We start from the raw sequence: 18,434 nt of genomic DNA on the forward strand, positions 1-18,434 counted from the left end.
ATATGTGTGTTGACTGGTGGACTGACTGACTGACTGATCCACTGACTGGAGGCTTAACTGAGAACTCTTAGGTAGGAGCCAAATGAGGTTTAGCATCACCTTTCAAATTGCTGTCTCTTCAAACGTTAGCCAGAAATCATGTCTGGTTTTCTAACTTCCGTCAGCACAAAATGGCACATTAAAGATGTCCTGCCATTTCATACAAGTTCCTATCATTCAGTAAACCTCATACACTTCCTTTTTTGAGTTTAGAATTCCCTTAAGAGAATTTCACAAGGGACACCTATAGGATGCTTTTTCTTTCTTAAACAACATACACATCTAGTATTTATATGAGATAAAGGATAAAATCAATCTCCCTCCCTACTGGAAAAAAAGTGCAACTTTTCTTATTTTCATTTTGCAAATGAGGAAACTGAGACCCAGAGAGGGTGCACCCAGTGATCTACAAATATTGAGTGGCAAAGTGAAGACTGAACCTCAGGTCTTCTGAATCCAAGCTCATGCTTCTTACCCCGATTTGAGATTTAGAACAAAATAAAACCAAACCGAACCTTTCCTTTGATGCTGACCCCTGAGGGGCATGTATTGGTAACATAACCAGTTTTTGCACTAAATTACATTTCTCTAATCTCTCTCTCTTCCCCAGCCCCTTTCATTTCTCTCCTTTCTCTAGCTCATTTCCCACGCCCCACCATATTCATATCAAGTTCTCTTTCTCTCTTTCACTTATGTAAACATGAGAGTGTAGAAACAGCCTGGGATTTGAAGTCAGACAGAGTAAATCTGAATGCCAGCTCTTCCACTGACGATGGGACATGGAGTCTGTTACTTAACTTCTCCTGAGCCTCAGTCCCTTCATCTGCATGATGAGGAGATCAATATCTACTGCAAAGAGCTACTGTATAAATTAAATAGAATCTATGTAAAACCCCTATAAGGGGCAGAATTTGCCACAGAGCAGGTCCACTACCTCTCCTATCCCACCATAGCAAGGCCTGGATCTCCCTTTGGGTTCAAGAGGTTGCTTAGATCAAATCAAATGCCACTGCCTTCGTCCAGTGAGACACAGCCACACAAGTGAAGTATCCAGGTCCTTGTCTGGTCCACTTTGCTGCCCGTTGCCTTAAGACTTCCTGGTTGCACCTTGAAATTAGCACAGAGCTCCAAACTCTCAGTCAAGTTCTCCAAAGAACATGAGATTTGATGAGAGAACATAAGACCTGATGCTGACTCACCCCTGAGGCTCCAAGATATCATCACTCACCTTCTCAGTCAGATAAGATGCCACTGAAAACAGCCTACCTATAGACTTTTTCAGCACAGCTTTTTACTTCCATCAAACACAGACCAAAAGAAATGGAAAACGGTAAGGCGGCCCAACAAAGACAAGGCTTTAGCTTGTCATCTTCTCATAAGCAAAGATGGTGCTGCAGCCATGAGACTCTAACCCCTTTCCCGCATAACTAGTTGAACCAGCTTTACTCTCATCTCTACCTCATCTCACCCCTGACACCCTCCCCACAAAGAAAAATCAATTTCTGATGGACCGTGAAAGGCAGTATAGGAGAACCATTCAAGACTTCCCTGCCAGAGGCTTAGGAAGAGAGGAACCATACAGCTGGGAATCTGCTGAGTGGCATTCGGGTGGGGGCCTGAAGACCCCACAAAGGGTCTGTCCATCATGGGGCTTAACCCTTGATCCTGTCAAATTAGTCCCGCCTCCTGCATTCCTCACAGATGTAACATTAAAAGACTTGAGTGAAAGTTAACAGACCATGCTGCCTGCTGGCCCTGAGAACATACCAGGAAATGGCCACTTCTGGAAAGATCGGAAGTAGTAGCGAAGTAGGGAAATGCCAGGCACTGTAAGAACTGCCTGCTGTCAATCAGCCTTCACACTTCCCCAGCCTACACGGAGCAAGGATCCTAGAGCCCCACGCAACCCTTCAATAGAGCAGAAGCTTCCCCCGTGGAGAGTCTGTGAAGAAACAGGAGGGTACAGAGGGGTGAATTAATACACCAAGATTACTCAGCAAGGTGATGAGAGAATATCAGCAAATCAACAAAGGTCCAGCCCGCTGTTGAAACAGGACTGAAAGAGACACGGTGTGAGCAAACGTCCCCCTGCTCCAGCTATCAATTTGCAGAGGGCCTTTAAACTTTATCAACCTTAACTCTGTGAACTTCTCTCATCCTCCGATCAGAAGCAGAGCTGAACCAAGAGGGACACAGCTGGTACAGCAGACTAGGAGGGCCCATTGTGACCAAAGAAGAAAAAAAAAAAAAAGTTGGGTTCTGGGTGGAGGGCAGGGAAGCCAATGAATGAACAAAGAAGTAATGGCACTTGAATGAGACAGTCCAAAATGTCAGCCTCGAGCAACTTGGTGCTGATGGGAGGGGGCTGGGAACCAAAGACTGGACATGAAAGAAGGGCAGCTTAGATGCCTGGAAAATGTGTGTCTGTGGCTACCAGGCAGGGGCTCACTCCATGACATGGTGTAGTCACAGACTCACGCTGAAAGAGGAGGGAGTGGAGGTGAAGTCGAAGGGGAGGGGTTAGTCACTTTGAGGAACCAAATCCTCTTGATCATCACGATTTCAGGGCCCAGCTGGGGTGGCTTCATGCCCAAGTCAACATGTCAGTGTGATGTGAGGAAGAACGAATCATCCCTTGCAAAACTAGTGCCTAAGACAATCTTTCCACTTGGCCTATTCACACTGGATGGGGAAAAGGGGTAGAAGGAGACAAACCTCTACCCCAGTCCTTGGAACACAGTCTTTAACAGGGAAAAATAATATCTGAACTTATTCATTACTGACTTACTCAAAGTCTGTCTGAAGCAGGTATGTCAGAAGAGCACCTGGAAACAAAATATTGGCTCGATAGAAACTGAGTGAAAGTGATCTAGATACCAACATAAGCAAGATAAAAGGGTCACTTGCTGATTACAAGATAACCCAGGTAAACCTGGAGTTCAGTTTCGGAGAGAAATTTAATGACGCATACACTGTATCTATACACAAATCTGGTCCCAGCAACATGGATATGAGCAGCTTGGGCCACACTAGTAGTAGAAACCCCAAACTCACCTATATCTGTGTAACAGAGATCTCTAGAGCACATGTTGTCCTTGACTTGTGGATAGATTGTTTTCTAAGATTACCTTTAGCAAATAAGCAGCTTGGGGCTCTGAACACAGTTCCCTATAGACAGAATATTATAAATGGTGGTTGGGTTGTCATTTCATCAGTAATACCCTATGTATGAAATAGGCCTCTCCAGAACTGTTCTGAATCTGGCCACTATCAATAACTGTGCTGGAAGACATGTTTCCTAGACTTGAACTCTCTCTCCTCCAGGGCTCTTGTCCTTTAGTAATAATGAGGATTAAACTTCACTTTAATACACTCCCCCACTCAGGGCTTTAGTAGCAAGAAGTGGCATCTGTCCAATTCAGGTGACAAGCTGGGAAATATGAGGGCCTGCAGGGGACAAGGCTGTAGGTATAAGATCTCTAGTAGGAGTGACTCTCGTGGGTATTCCAGTGACAGACGGAAGACCTCAGGGCACAGCAATGACAGCAACAACAGGAGATTTGCAGTCAGTGCCAGTGGCAATGTGCAGGGAAATAAACATCTGACAGGAGCTGGAGACACGGACTGCTGTATCTAAATTCCTCCAGGGGGTCTCTGTAAGTAGGAGACTGCTTGTCTGTCACATATGGTCAGCATCTTCAATCTTGGAGACACCGATTTGCTCCAGAAGGGGAAAATTAAGTTCAGAGAGGTTGTTCCTACGAATTCCAAGCCAGCAGTTGGTTAAAAATCAAATCAGTCTGATGTTCCAGAGTTCTGATTTTGATAGTATTCACCAAATGCCACTTCCTTCTTCTGTTATACAAATTCCTGCTCTGTAACTCTGTAACTCTTTGTAGAAACATACATGCTCCTGGAAGTTAGGGCTTATGTCTTCCCCATCATCTCCCTTAGAGTACTTTTTTCCAAGGATGACCTGGGCTAAGGGCAGGGCTAGGGGCCATGCTAAATAAATAGCAAGAGATGAGACATGCCCCTCCCAAATCTCTTATGTAGTTGTCCTAGATGCCCACGTCAAGGCCTTGGGCAGGTGTGCCTTAGCAGCAGCACAGATACTTCCATGAAAAGGGGTTGCTTGACACAGAGTCTTCATATGGCCTGGATGCCAGAAAGAGCCCAAGTGGTCTTCAGCTGTATTTTTTTTTTTAAGAATGGTCCTACTTAACTTTGATCAGACTGTCCTCAGTTACTGTATTCAGCTGTGGATTCTGTAACTCAAGAGGAACACAGCCAGGCTGGAGTGCATCCAGAGTGGAAGGAAGAAGCAGGAGAGGTGCGATCTCAGATCCTGGAAGGAACAGCTGAAAGGGATTGGGCTTTTTAGCCTAGAAAAGTGAGACAGACAGACATCCTCTGTCTTCAGGCCTCCCAAAAGTTGTCCTAAGACTGAGAAAGCATTCTCATTCCATGTGGTCCCAGAAGGTAGAGCCAGGACCCATGGATAGTAGGTAGAGAGAGAATCGTTGCAGCTTAACATGAGAAAAAGCTGTTTATGGTCCAAACTTTTCAATAAGGAAATGGACTGCTGAAGAAGGGAATAAGCTTCCCCGCTACTCCCAACCATAGGAGAACAAGCTCAGGGCTAGTGCATAGGAGGCTCGTGGATTGGTTAAGATTAAGACCAGATACAGTGGAATACTACTCAGCCATAGAAAAGAATAAAATAATGCCATTTGCAGCAACATGGATGGATCTGGAGATCATCATTCTAAGTGAAGTGATCGTCATTCTAAGTGAAGCAAGTTAGACAGAGAAAGACAAATATCATATGATATCACTTATATGTGGAATCTAAAAAAAAGACACAAGTGAACTTATTTACAAAACAGAAACAGACTCACAGACATAGAAAACAAACTTATGGTTACCAGGGTGTAAACAGGGTGGGAAGGGATAAACTGGGAGAGCAAGATTTGCAGATACTATTATATATAAAATAGATGCAGAACAAGTTTCTTCCATATAGCACAGAGAACTAGATTCAATGTCTTGTCATAACCTATAATGAAAAAGAATATGAAAATGAATATATGTATGTATATGTATGACTGAAACTTTATGCTATACACCAGAAATTGACACAACATTGTAAACTGACTATACTTCAATTTTTAAAAAAAGACAAATTGTAGCAAAGAAAAAAAGAAAGACCAGGTGACTTCCATAAGGTCCTCCTCACTTTGTGAATCTGTGATTGCAGCCTCCTCCAAGGACAACATTAGGTTAGCAGCCCTGAGTTGTGTTTGCCCTTTGGAGAGAGGTGGGGGTTCAGTAGTGAGAGCAGCCCTTCACTTAATCTCTGCTGTTCTTCATTAACTTTTCTCAGATGGGTCATCATCTTTTTGCCCCTGGTTCTGAAGGAGACTAACTATCAAAACCGTGATGTTCCCTCCAGATAAGCAGCACTCCATAAATACCCACCTCAAGTCAGAGTCTCTCTTCTCTCTTAAAAAACAAAGTCCTGGGAGGAGGTTGGGGAGAGCAAGGGGCAAAACCATTTGCATTTTGTTTAAGGGACAATGTTCAAAGTGTCTTCCAGCTGGAGTTGAATTATTTTCTTTGAGGTTTTGGAGAGGGAAAAGCCTCCAACAGGCTTTGTTTTTTTTCACTGGATGGAGCACACGTGTGGATTGCCATAGGTTACGAGGTGTATTAGGATAGCCCTGAAGGCCCAAGAGTGGTGTGTACCCGAAGCCCAGCCAAGGCTTACCAGACATAGCACCCACCCTTCTAGCTTTACTACCTCCCTCCAACCTTCTTTGTATCTCTCTGCACAGATTCCTACCCCAAGTCCCCACATGATGCCTTCTACTTTCTGAGAGAGACTAGCAGTGGGCGAACTGAGGCAATAGACATCTTTTCAGATTCTAGAAGCAGAGATGAGGAGGGGATTCATGGAAGTCACCAGGCTGGACTAAGTTCCCAAGAAGCCCACCTGGGAAGATCCCTTTGGGAATGCCAAGCCCTGGTCTGGGAGATGGGCCTGGCCTGAAACAAAACTAAGAAGGTTTCACAGAACTATCCTTTGTCTTGGAACACTACGTCTGCATCCCCAACAAGAACTCAAAGTTGCAGCCAAATTTACTGTTGGCCATGGGACAGCCTCAATCTGACTTTCCCCGAGTCCTCTTGAAACCACAACTGCCTCTTTGGGGGCTTCTTCTAGAACCAGGGGTCACAGTGGGGTGGGGGAGGGGTGAACAACAACTTACAGAGCATGCACTGCTGGTTTCCTAGGCTAAAGACAGATGGGAAACAGTATTTGGGTTTGCCTGATTCATTCTCACACCATCCATAATAATAAAGATGGGGCAGACACTGACTACTCCCACTTGGCAAATATAATTTTGGGTCTAAAGAGGGTAAAATAATATAGCAACATCAGTGCACAGTAAGTGGAGGAGGGGAAGCTTTGCTCCAGGGCAGTAACTAGCACCCACTTTCTTCACTGTGCCAGATAGAGACTGCCACCAAAAATGGGCCAGAAAAGGGCAAATATGGAGGTTGAATCTGTTTCTGCCATGTCTTATCCTCCTCCCCAATTTTCCTCCTTCTCCTGCATCCCCACACTGATCTCCAAACTTTCTCTTCTCCACCCTCAGGGCACATTTCCAAGACCTCAAAATGAGGATAGGAACCTACGCTACAGCTTAGCATCTCTCTCTGATCATTACCTGGTCCCAAGGTTCCCCCATAACAAATATGAGGTAGGCTTCCACATTCTAGGCACTCTTTTCCCATTCATCATCTTTTCTCAAATTCTTCCACTCTCAAGATGTCTTCACCTGTTTCACAAGCTCTCTCCCAGCATGTATGCCACACCAGACCCAAATAGCTTTTGTTTTTTTTTTCCCATGACACCAAAGGAGGTTCTCCCATTTTTCTCACCATGGTTCTGGTACCTTACCTCTGTCTCTGCCTGACCTAAGATCATCACAAGTGATTTGGAGTCACCAAAACAGTCTTCTCCTTCTCCCTGAGCTGAGACTCCACCAGGGAGTATCTGCAACCCAGTCCTAATCTACTGTGGAACCACAGGCTGGCATGCAGAGCATCACTGGGGAGGGAGGCTGCCAAGATTGGGTACATGCCTGAACAGTATTTCCCCATGCCCCTTCACAAAGTGCAGTACTACCAGAAGAATCAAGAAACTCTCCAATTAGAGTATGCGGGGAAAAAAGGGAACCCTCATACACGGTTAGTGGGAATGTAAATTAGTGCAACCACTATGGAAAATAATATGGAGGTTCCTTAAAAAACTAAAAATAGAACTACCATATGACCCAGCAGTTCCACTCCTGGGCATATATCTGGATGTATCTGTTTCTATTTTGCCTATAGATTCTTTTCAAAAACTCTGATTTCAAAAGATACACGCACCCCAGTGTTCATAGCAGCACTATTTACAACAGCCAAGACATGGAAACAACCCAACTTCCCATCAACAGATGACTGGCTTAAGATGTGGGGAGGTTTTATATATATATAAAATTATATATATATATATATATAAAATAAAATTATATATATATATTTTACCCACACATACATACATATATACACAATGGAATATTACTCAGCCATAAAAAGGCTGAATTATTGCCATTTGCAGCAAGACAGATGGACCTAGCAAGTATTATTCTTAGTGAAATAAGTCAGACAGAGAAAAACAAATACTATATAATATCACTTAAATGAGGAATGTAAAAAATGATACAAATGAATCTATAGACAAAATAGAAACAGACTCACAGACAGAAAACAAACTTATGGTTACTAAAGGGGAGAGGGACAAATTAGGAGTATGGGATTAACAGATTAACAGATACAAACTACTGTACATAAAATAGATAAGCAACAAAGATTTACTGTATAATACAGGGAACTATACCCAATATCTTGTAATAACCTATAATGGAATATAATCTGCAAAAAAAAATCACTATGCCATACACCTAAAACTAACATAATATTGTAAATCAACTATATTTAAATTAAAAAATAATAATAACTTAAAAAGAAACTCTCCAAGTAGTAGAAAATATGATAGACTTGAAGCCTACTACTGACTCACCAGATAACAGACCTAGACAAGCCACTAAATGCACCATGGCTTCAATGTTTCCATCAGTTTCTTTACAACCTTCCCTGACTGTCTCATAGGGTGGCTGTAAGACGCTAACTAAATTAGGGATGTGGAAACACATTATGAACAGTAACACTGTATGCAAATATAACAAAGGATCATCTTCCTCAGTCTGAAACCATTCTAAGCAGAAAAGGGCTAGAGGTAGCATAACGGATTGGCTACTAGACCGTCCTAGTCTTATTTAAAGACTTGAACCTCATAGTAGACATAGGGACACCTAAGTCCAGGGAGGGCAAGTGATGTACACAGGATCCCATGGCTAGTGAGTGGCCGAGCAAGGATTAGAACCCGAGTCTTCGATTTGCCAATACAATTCTCTTTCTACACTCTTCCATTCCTTTCCCACCAATGTGTGCAGACTGAGGATCTTTTCAAGAAGAAAGCTGTATTGTTCTGAAGCACAGGGGAAACAAAACTAAGGTAGAAAAGTTTAAAGAGGATTAATGAACTATGCCACAGAGTGTCTTGGCAAGATTTAAAAAAATACAGGCAACCATTGCACTTTTTAAAAAATATCATGGCTCCTTTATATAATGTTGGGATAACCAGGTTATACATAGCTGGCTTTTACTGTAAGGAAACAAGCTATCCGGGAGAGATGGGAGAAATGATTTTACCCCCTGTATACCCAAATGTGTGTAATAATGAGCTTTCCTGTAATAGGGGTCAACTGTACATTCAGCAGAAAGGGAATCATTAAAAGGCACCCTGCCTCTCAACACACGAGTCACTTCCTCAACAGCTTGGCCAAGGAAACCCTCATCTACGCTCAAATCATCCCCCCGCCAGACCACAAATTGTCGGCTGCCCCATACTTAGTAACACCCCCTGCCATGCTCGTGCTGGCTCACAAAACAATCAGGGACCACAGCAGCCACCACTCCCTGGGGTGCCTCTCCAGAAGGGTCAGCCCTGGGCAGAGGTGAAACATGACCTCTCCAAGGCAGGTTGTCTGGACAGACTGGAAAGTCTGCGGCTGGTGTCAGGAGAAAAAGGGAGGAACTGTCAGACCGTGGAGGACGGCCTAGACAGTTCTGACCTTGGTGGAAAGGGGGAGGGGGGAGGAGGAGGAGTTTGTTTAGAACAAATTCCTGAAGGCCAGGATTCCCCTCCTCGGAGGGGATGTTTGAGAGTGTTTCTGTTTAAAAATTAATTTTAAAAAGGTTATTACTCCCTCCCTCCTTTAAATAATTTTAAGAAAAAGTTATTACTGGAGGGAGACATAGGGTGCCTTGGGTGGGGGGGGGGTGGCGTGACAGTGGGTGACAAAGGCATCCCAGGGTGGTGAGAAATACATGACTAGTATGGGGAAAGGGGGTGCTGGGTGAAGATCTGGGCTGGTTATTGGTGTTTCAGGAAGCTAAAGAGCCCAGGTTTCCCTGACAGCCCCTCAAAGTTTTGCCTCAGCAGAACTAGAGTGCTCAAGCCAATTGGTACACCCCATGGCGACACCCCCAAGTTGCTAAGAGTTTGGGCCCCAAGGCCCCCAGGACCCCCTACATACAAGACAACCAGTAGCTACGATGCCAGGAGAAAGGGGCACTGGTTACTGCGGGGGTGTGGCGGGGGGCATTTACCGCCCCCTGCTGAGAGGTGACCTCCGTTCCAAAGCCAAAACAATAAAGTGACATTTGCTCCCCCGCTGAGAAACTACATGTTTCTATCTCCAGCCCAAAGCCACATCTTCCACCTCAATGGCTATCTGAGAGGGTTAGGAAGGGAAGGGCTTTTCAGATTTGAGCATTTCCGAGAAACAACAAAAACCGGGATAAAGTTTGTTAAGTTCGCTCCCCCGGCCATCTGGCGCCTCCAGGTGAGTCGTCCTGCAAATCTCTGTTCCTAGTTACAGCCCCAGCGGCCCCCACCCCCCTACCCACACCCCTACCGAGAGGATGGCTCGCTTGGGGAGGAGGGGGTTCTGGAGCGCTCGGGAGAGCGCCTCTCCCCTGTCCTCAGCTGCAACTTGGCTTCCAGCAGACCACAGCCTCCTAAAACAAACAAACCCTGGCGGCGGCGGCGGCGGCAGCTCCAGCACAGCTGCGATCCATGGCGCAAAAGTTTCCTCCAAGCTCCTCAACGTGCAGGAAATCTCGCCGGCGCTGGGGCAGGACTCCGGCGGGAGGGAAAGGCCGAGACCCAGCGGCCGCAGCAACGCCCCGTAGGCTGAATGGATGTGCGCGCGTCCGGCCGTGGGAAGTGAGGCTGACGAAAGCCACCGATGCCTCATCTCCGTTCCCACACCGGACCCTCGCCCTGCAACCTGCCCCAGCCAGACGGCCTGCCAGGCGATGGAGGGGCCAACGCCGTGAAGAAAGCTGCCAAACCGTCCGGCCTGTCCCTTCAGCCCCTCGCTGTCCCGCAGGGGCGCAGGAACAGCCAAGGAGAAACCCCCAGCGGCCACCACTGCCTCCAGCTCCAACGGAGGGGAGCAGCCGCCCCGACGTGGGGGAGCAAAAGCGGCCCCCGAGCCCTCCCGAGGGTGTCTGCGCGCCGGGCTCTAGCCCCGGGCCCGCCGCGCTCTCATCCCGCACTCCCGCCACCCTGAAGGGGTGTCTGCGTCGGGGCCGATGGCCAGACCCCTCGCAGACGCTCATACTTCCCGGGGGGGCCTTCATCCGCAGCCCGGGCCAAGTTTCAAAGTTGCTCCGAGGGCCGCGTCCCGCGGCAGCCTACGCACCCGCTGCTCGCCCATTCAAAGTTGTGCACCGCTGGGACCCAGCCGCCGGTTCTTACCTTAGACACTGTGAGCGGTTCGCAGTGTTCCAGACCCCCCTTCAGGGTGAAGCCCCAGGGCGCCCCTCCTTGCAGCTGCACCGGGACGTACTGGAAGGACCCAGGCCGGTTCTCCATCCTCCGCTCGGCTCAGGCGCCGCGGGGCTCCTTTTCTGCGGGGGCTACGTTGCCTCCGCCCCCAGCGGCTCCGCCACCATCGCCCTCCAGCGCTACGCCACCCCGCACCGCCCTGCTCCGCCTACTCTCCGGGCTGGAGACGCTCGGGCCGCGAGCGAGCGCAAGGAGGAAATGACACGGAGCCGGAGAGAGGGGGAGAGAGGGAGGGGAGGAGAGGAGAAGGAGGAAAAAAAAAAGAAAAGAAAAGAAATAAGGAGAGGCGGAGGGATAGCACGTAATGGACAAGAGAACGGAGCAATGGGGAGGGGCAGTCCCTGGAACTCGCCTATAGGATCGCTGGGGAGTGGGAGCAAGGCGAGGCTTCACATCAATTGTTACATTGTTTCATTCAAGCAGCACCCCCCGCGCCCGACTTTGGTCCTCCTCCTTACTGCCGGGTTCCCCGCCCCTCCAGCCAGCCGAGGCGAGGGGAGGTGAAAGTCGTTAGTGTGGATGGCCCGCGTGGCCGAGTGGGCTGAAATGCTGGTTTCCCGATTAGCGCGTTCCTGTTTCTCTGACTGCCTTTTTCTTCTGAAAGTCCCGGGGAATTTGTGGACCTTGCCTAGAGGGATGGAAAGTAAAGCGAGCAGGCCAGCTAACACAGTGGGGCTGTGTGTGTAGGAGGCTCTGTGTGTACGAGCTAGGTGTGTGGGGTCATTATGAAACATTGCCCCGGAGCATAGTTTAAATAAAGAAGCACTTTGAGGATGCCCCCTGCCCAGGCTCAGCCGCACCCTGGCTCAGCGCTGGAGTCTATGGGTAGCACTGTGCTTGTCTATGTTCCAGTCATCTGGAGTTCCTGGCACGGCCTTGCATTTGCCCCATGGAGATGACCAAGCCAGGAATCAGCAAACTTTATGACTAACAGTATTGTTTTCACTCCTAAACAAACCTACAGGAAAGAGCATCCATTGATAAGCTGGCCAATTAGCAATGTTGTGCCTTTTGGAAGAATTGGCTTTTAAACAGGGGCCAGAACATCTCTGCTCATCTGTTCCTGCTTGAGGCTATAGTGTCTGAGCTGGGCTTTGGAACAGACCAAACAAATACCCACAGTCATCGTCTCCAAAACTGAAATTGTTATGAAATCTTAGGCTGATTTCTCAGTCTTGACCTGGACATGGTTACCACTCCTCTGAGGTGTTGTCTCAGGAGCCACATGCTGGCAGTGAGTTTTTTTTTATTGAAGTATAGTCAGTTACAATGTATCAATTTCTGGTGCACAGCATAATGTCCCAGTCATGCATATATATACATATGTTCGTTTTCATATTCTTTTTTATTAAAGGTTATTACAAGATATTGAATATAGTTCCCTGTGCTATACAGAAGAAAGTTTTAAAATCTATTTATATATGTAGTGGTTATCATTTGCAAATCTCAAACTCCCAAACTTATCCCTTCCCACCTCCTTTCCCCTGGTAATCATAAGATTGTTTACTATGTCTGCAAGTCTGTTTCTGTTTTGCAGATGAGTTCATAGGGTCCTCTTTTTTCTTCCTTTTTTTTTTTTTAGATTCCACATATGCATGATGTCATATGCTATTTTTCTTTCTCTTTCTGGCTTACTTTACTTAGAATGACAATCTCCAGGTCCATCCATGTTGCTGCAAATGGCATTATTTTATTCTTTTTATAGCTGAGTAGTACTCCATTGTATAAATATACCACAGCTTCTTTATCCAGTCATCTGTTGATGGATATTTAGGTTGCTTCCATGTCTTGACTATTGTATATAGTGCTGCTATGAACATTGGGGTGCATGTATCTTTTCAAATTAGACCTTCCTCCAGGTATATGCCAAGAAGTGGGATTTCTGGATCATATGGTAAGTCTATTTTTAGTTTTTTGCAAGCAGGGAGTTTTAAAAGAGCCCCACGCTAGCAGGGAAAGTTTTGACAACTCATTTATGACTCAACAGGACCTTCCCACTCTCTCTTGCCTTCTGGTGCAGTTTCATCTTCCTCACCAAGGAGCACACACCATGGCACCCTTACTTCCACAGTCAGCTTTCTGCAGTCAAAGTTGTCACTCTTTGCCTACATTTCCTCATTTGTCACAGCCTCTGCAAGCAACACACTTCAGCCTGCATGTGCCCCAGTAGGCCACTGAAACTTCTCCCACAGGCTTCCCTTCCTCCTCCAATCCTTTCTTCTTGTGACCTCCTGGACTGTCTGCATTAAAAGATGAGGACCTGACTTTTCTTTAATAAAACTCCAGTTTGGGGGGTTTACAGCCTGCTTTTTAAAAATCCTTAGAGCTGATTCACATGGGGAATCACCTTCAATCTTTTAGACTTTTAGACCTGCAAAAATCATCTTGATCACGTTCTTTTTTTTTCTTAGTTTGCATTCCTCCTACTAGAAAGCAGAAAATTTGAGAAAGTGGCATCTCAGCCTGTTAATGCTTGACTAAGTGTCGACAATGATATAACACCCATTTGCTCTGTTCCACCTTGAAACTGGGCTTTTTCTTTTCTTTTCTTTTTTTTCTTTTTGGGATAAGACTCCTATCTCCAGGATTGTCACTTGGTAGAACTTAGCTTGTTTCAGGTTCAGCATATTGAAATCTATAAAGTTCAGTTCACAGCAAATGTAGTCATCACTCAGGGTTGTACTAGAATTATGTGTCTAGACTAGAGGAAAGAGATTGGGAAGTGGGAGACACACATGTGAGCCTTGGCCTTGTCACTAACTAGGTGGGTGACCTTGGCCAAATCACTGAACTGTTTTCAGTCTCATATTTTTCATTTGTAAACTTCAGCTAAGAAGCCCTGACCTACCTACCTCCCAGGCCTGCTGAAGACAAAACTGAAATAATACATATGAAAACACTTTTGTAAGGAAAAAATAAAAATCCTTACCACCTTATTATGCAAGCAAGCACAGAACTGGCCTTTAACCAGTCTATTTTCATTCCAAGAATTACTCCACACTGATATCTTGTTGGACTCTTCAGTTTATCCTTTTCATCATTCCAGCAAAAGAATATAAATTACCTAGCCCCTGGTGCAAGCAGCACACAAGTAGCCATTTTGAACATTGGATGGCTAAATAATCTTGCTTCTTTACTGATAAGAGTCACAGTTAGTGGCAGGGATCTCATTCTTCCCTGGAAATAGAGTTAGTGGGAGAGTGATTATGTAGTAGAAAGGTTATTGGGTAGAACTTGAGATGCCTGGATTTTAAGCTGGTTTGGCCATTAAATTGCTGTGTGATATTAAGCAGATCCTTCCCCTTCTCTGGCAACTGAAAAGATTGAGCTACTTTATTTAAGTTCCTGTACAGTTTGCAAGTTCTGTCACTACTTCTAAGCAAGCAGCTCAACATAGTGTATGTGCAAACAGAGCTTTGATGATGGAGATGAACCATGTGAAAATAAAACAAATGGAGAAGGATCCAGGGGTGTATTTCTGTGGAGGGGGGCAAAGGACAGATAATGAATTCACTCTAAAATGTGTTAAGCTGCCTGTAGGTGAAAAGGTGTAAGGCCCAGTAGGCAGGTAGAAATAGGAAACTGCGTATCAAGAGGGGAATGGTGACTGATGATAACCATTTGGATTATAGTCGAAGCCATTCGGAGTGGATAATCTCACAAAGGGATATCAGAATTATAAGAAAGGGTAGATTTAGATGGATTCTTGGATTATACTAATATTTTAAATATTATGCTAGTATTTACAAGTCAAGAAGTAGGGGGAGGGTATAGCTCAGTGGTAAAGTGCATGCCTAGCATGCACAAGGTCCTGGGTTCAATCCCAAGAACCTCCATTAAAGATAAATACATACATACATACATACATACATACATACATACATACCTAATTACCCTCCCCCCAAAAGTAATACAGTAAAAGTCAAGAAGGATCACACGGATCTAAAAAGGAGCTGACAGAGGAGGTGGGCAAAAGGCCAATCAGAAGAAACAGAGAGATAGAAATTAAAAACTGGTTGTTTACTTCCACCTCATGAAAAAAAAAATCCTCACAAGAGTCTTTTTTAATGAGAAATCTATTGACCAGTTTACCTTTTTGGAAGGGAGGAGACTGAAATAGCAGTCTTCTTTGAACTTTTAAATTTTTTTAACTTAAATTTGAAAACAATTTTCTTCATAGCAGTGACTCTAGCTCCTTTCTGAATTAAGGACTCTTTTGAGAGTCTAGTGACAGCTATGCACTCTCTCCCCTAGAAATCTAGCTATATCTGATCACCCCATGTGTATACAGTTTGGGCTGAGGCTTATAGACCCTAGATTCAGAATCTTTGCCCAGTTAAAGATAAGATTTTTTAACTGCGGTTAAAAAAAAATCACATAACATGAAATCTACCCTCTTAAATTTTTAAGTGAAAAAAAAAAGAAAAAAAATTTTAAGTGTACAATACCATATTGTTAACTATATGCACTCAAAGTAATAAAATACCTAGGAATAAATCTAACCAAGAAGGTGAAAGACTTATACATGGAAAACTATAAAACAATGATGAAGGAAATTAAAGAAGACTTAAAAAAATTGAAAGCTATCCCATGCTCCTGGATTGGAAGAATCAATATTATTAAAATGGTCACACTGCCCAAGGCAATCTACAGATTTAATGCAATCCCTATCAAATTACCCAGGACATATTTCACAGAACTAGAACAAATCATAATAAAAATTCTCTGGAATCACAAAAGTCCTAGAATTGCCAAAGCATTGCTGAAGAAAAAGAACGAGGCTGGAGGAATAACTCTCTCAGACTTCAGACAATACTATTGAGCTACAGTCATCAAGACAGCATGGTATTGGTACAAAAACAGACATATGGACCAATTGAACAGAATAGAGGGCCCAGAAACAAACCCACAAACTTTTGGTCAACTAATCTTCCACAAAGGAGGCAAGAACTTACAATGGAATAAACACAGTCTCTTCTGCAAATGGTGTTAGGAAAACTGGACAGCAGCATGTAAATCAATGAAGCTAGAACACTCCCTTACACCATACACAAAAATCAACTCAAAATGGATTAAAGACTTAAACATAAGACAAGATACAGTAAACCTCCTAGAAGAAAACATAGGCAAAACATTATCTCACATACATCTCAAAAATGTTCTCCCAGGGCAGTCTACCCAAGCAATAGAAATAAAAGCAAGAAGAAACAAATGGGACCTAATTAAACTTACAAGCTTCTGCACAGCAAAGGAAACCATAAACAAAACAAAATGACAACCTACGGAATGGGAGAAAATTTTTGCAAAAGATCAAACTGACAAAGTCTTGATCTCCAGAATATATAAGCAGGTCATACAACTTAATAAGAACAAAACAAACAACCCAGTCCAAAATTGGGCAGAAGACCTAAACAAGCAATTCTCTAAGGAAGAAATACAAATGATCAATAGGCACATGAAAAAATGCTCAATGTCACTAATTATCAGAGAAATGCAAATCAAAACTACAATGAGGTATCACCTCACACCAGCCAGAATGTCCATCATTCAAAAATCCACAAATGACAAACGCTGGAGAGGCTGTGGAGAAATAGGCCCATTTTTAAATCAAGTTGCTTTCTTTTTTTCCTGTTTTAAATTAAATTTAATTTAATTTTGCTATTGACGTCTATGAATTCCTTATAGATTTTGGATATTAACTCCTTATCAGATACATAGTCTGCAAATATTTTCTCTCATTCTGTAGGTTGCCTTATTTATGGTTTGTTTTTGATAGGTTTTATGTTTTTTGTTTTCTGTGCAGAAGCTTTTTACTTTGATATGATCCCACTTATTTATTTTTGCTTTTGTTTCCTATGCTTTTGGTGTTGTATCCAAGAAGTCATTGCCAAAACCAACATCATGAAGATTTCCTCCTATGTTTTCTTCTAGGAGTTTTACAATTTCAGGTCTTACATATAAGACTTTAATCCATTTTGAGTTTATTTTTGTGAATGGTGTAAAAGAGGGGTTTAGTTTTATTCTTTTGCATGTGGATATCCAATTTTCATTTGTTTAAGGGACTATCCTTTGCCCAGTGGGACGCTCTTGGCCCCCTTGTCAAATATTAGTTGAATGAATATGTGTGGATTTATTTCTGGGCTCTCTATTATGTTCCACTGGTTTATGTGTCTGTTTTTATTCCAATATCATACTGTTTTGATTACTATAGCTTTGGAATATATTTTGAAATCAGAATGCTTCCAGCTTTGTTCATCTTTCCCAAGGTTCCTTTGGCTATTTGGGTTCTTTTGTGGATCCATACAAATTTTAGGATTTTTTTTTCTATTTCTGTGAAAAATACCATTGGAATTTTGATAGGGATTGCATTGAATCTGTAAATCACTTTGGGTAGTATGGACATAACATTTGTTCTTTTAAAGAGCTTACATATTTACTGAAACAATGTTTCAACAGAAAACTTAACAGTATTCATTCAGTGAGTTTAATTTGCCCTACATTCAGAGAACAACCGCTAGGCACCATGCAAGGCATTTTCCATATATTATTGGCAATGATTACAATGATCCTGCAAATTAAGTATTAGTAAAAATTTTCCAGGAAGTGAGAAAACCAGGATTTCAAGGCAGGGAGGCTGGAGAAGCATCCTGTGATAAAACTTTATTAATCACATCTCTGTCATATTCTCCTCTTTTGCAGGGGAGGGCAGGGTTTAAAATCCTCCATTCTGCTCTCTTCATGTGTCCATTTGGGAGCATTTCTTTTAGAATAATTGTCTTGGCCTGTTTCCCCACCTTTGGATAAGTTGGCAATTCTGTCTAGCTAAGTGGAGAGAGTATGAAGAAGTCTATTATGGCCATCTATATATTCCCTGTCCTCCAATCCAGCTTGTAACAGTAGTAAACAGATATTTTTCATCTCTTCCTCTCTGCTTCTTGTGTCTCTCAATTGGTTCTGAACTTGGGTGTGGATGAGAATGTTAATAGTCACTACTACTCCCCAGATATATCTACCCAACCCATTTTATGCAATTTCTGTGCCCTTTGTCCTCTGTTTGCCTGTCTAATCCATATTGTTTTCTGAATATTTATATGGGCCTGTTTCTGAATGCTGTTCTGATTACCTAGGTGACTGTATGTCTGTACATCTGTATAACAGGAAGTATATGTGGTTGTTAGGCCCAAGCTCCAGGTAGTCCTCAAGGGAGATTGATCTGAGTGTGTGTAGGGGAGAGAGGGAGAGAGAATGAAGATGTGTTCCCTGAACTTGGCTTTTAGGGCCACCTTCCCATAGTGATCAGAATGATTATTTTTTTAACTGAATTATAGTCAGTTACAATGTGTCAATTTCTGATGTACAGCAT

At 43.8% G+C, this 18,434-nt stretch overlaps 1 protein-coding gene across 2 annotated transcripts in view; it reads right to left on the reverse strand.

Moving 5' to 3' along the window:
• The window catches only part of SHROOM4 (shroom family member 4), a 201,609-nt gene extending 190,113 nt beyond the window's left edge, over positions 1-11,496 (reverse strand). The window contains exon 1 of one of the 2 annotated variants that reach the window (XM_074360053.1): positions 10,982-11,496. In XM_074360053.1, the coding sequence (XP_074216154.1) occupies positions 10,982-11,098 (117 nt within the window). In that variant the 5' untranslated portion in view covers positions 11,099-11,496. The remainder of the gene's footprint in view (positions 1-10,981) is intronic. The other variant, XM_010964125.3, reaches the window with a different exon arrangement.
• Between the last annotated feature and the right edge of the window lie 6,938 nt (positions 11,497-18,434).

Source organism: Camelus bactrianus, chromosome X (assembly GCF_048773025.1).
Source record: "Camelus bactrianus isolate YW-2024 breed Bactrian camel chromosome X, ASM4877302v1, whole genome shotgun sequence".
NCBI lineage: Eukaryota > Metazoa > Chordata > Mammalia > Artiodactyla > Camelidae > Camelus > Camelus bactrianus.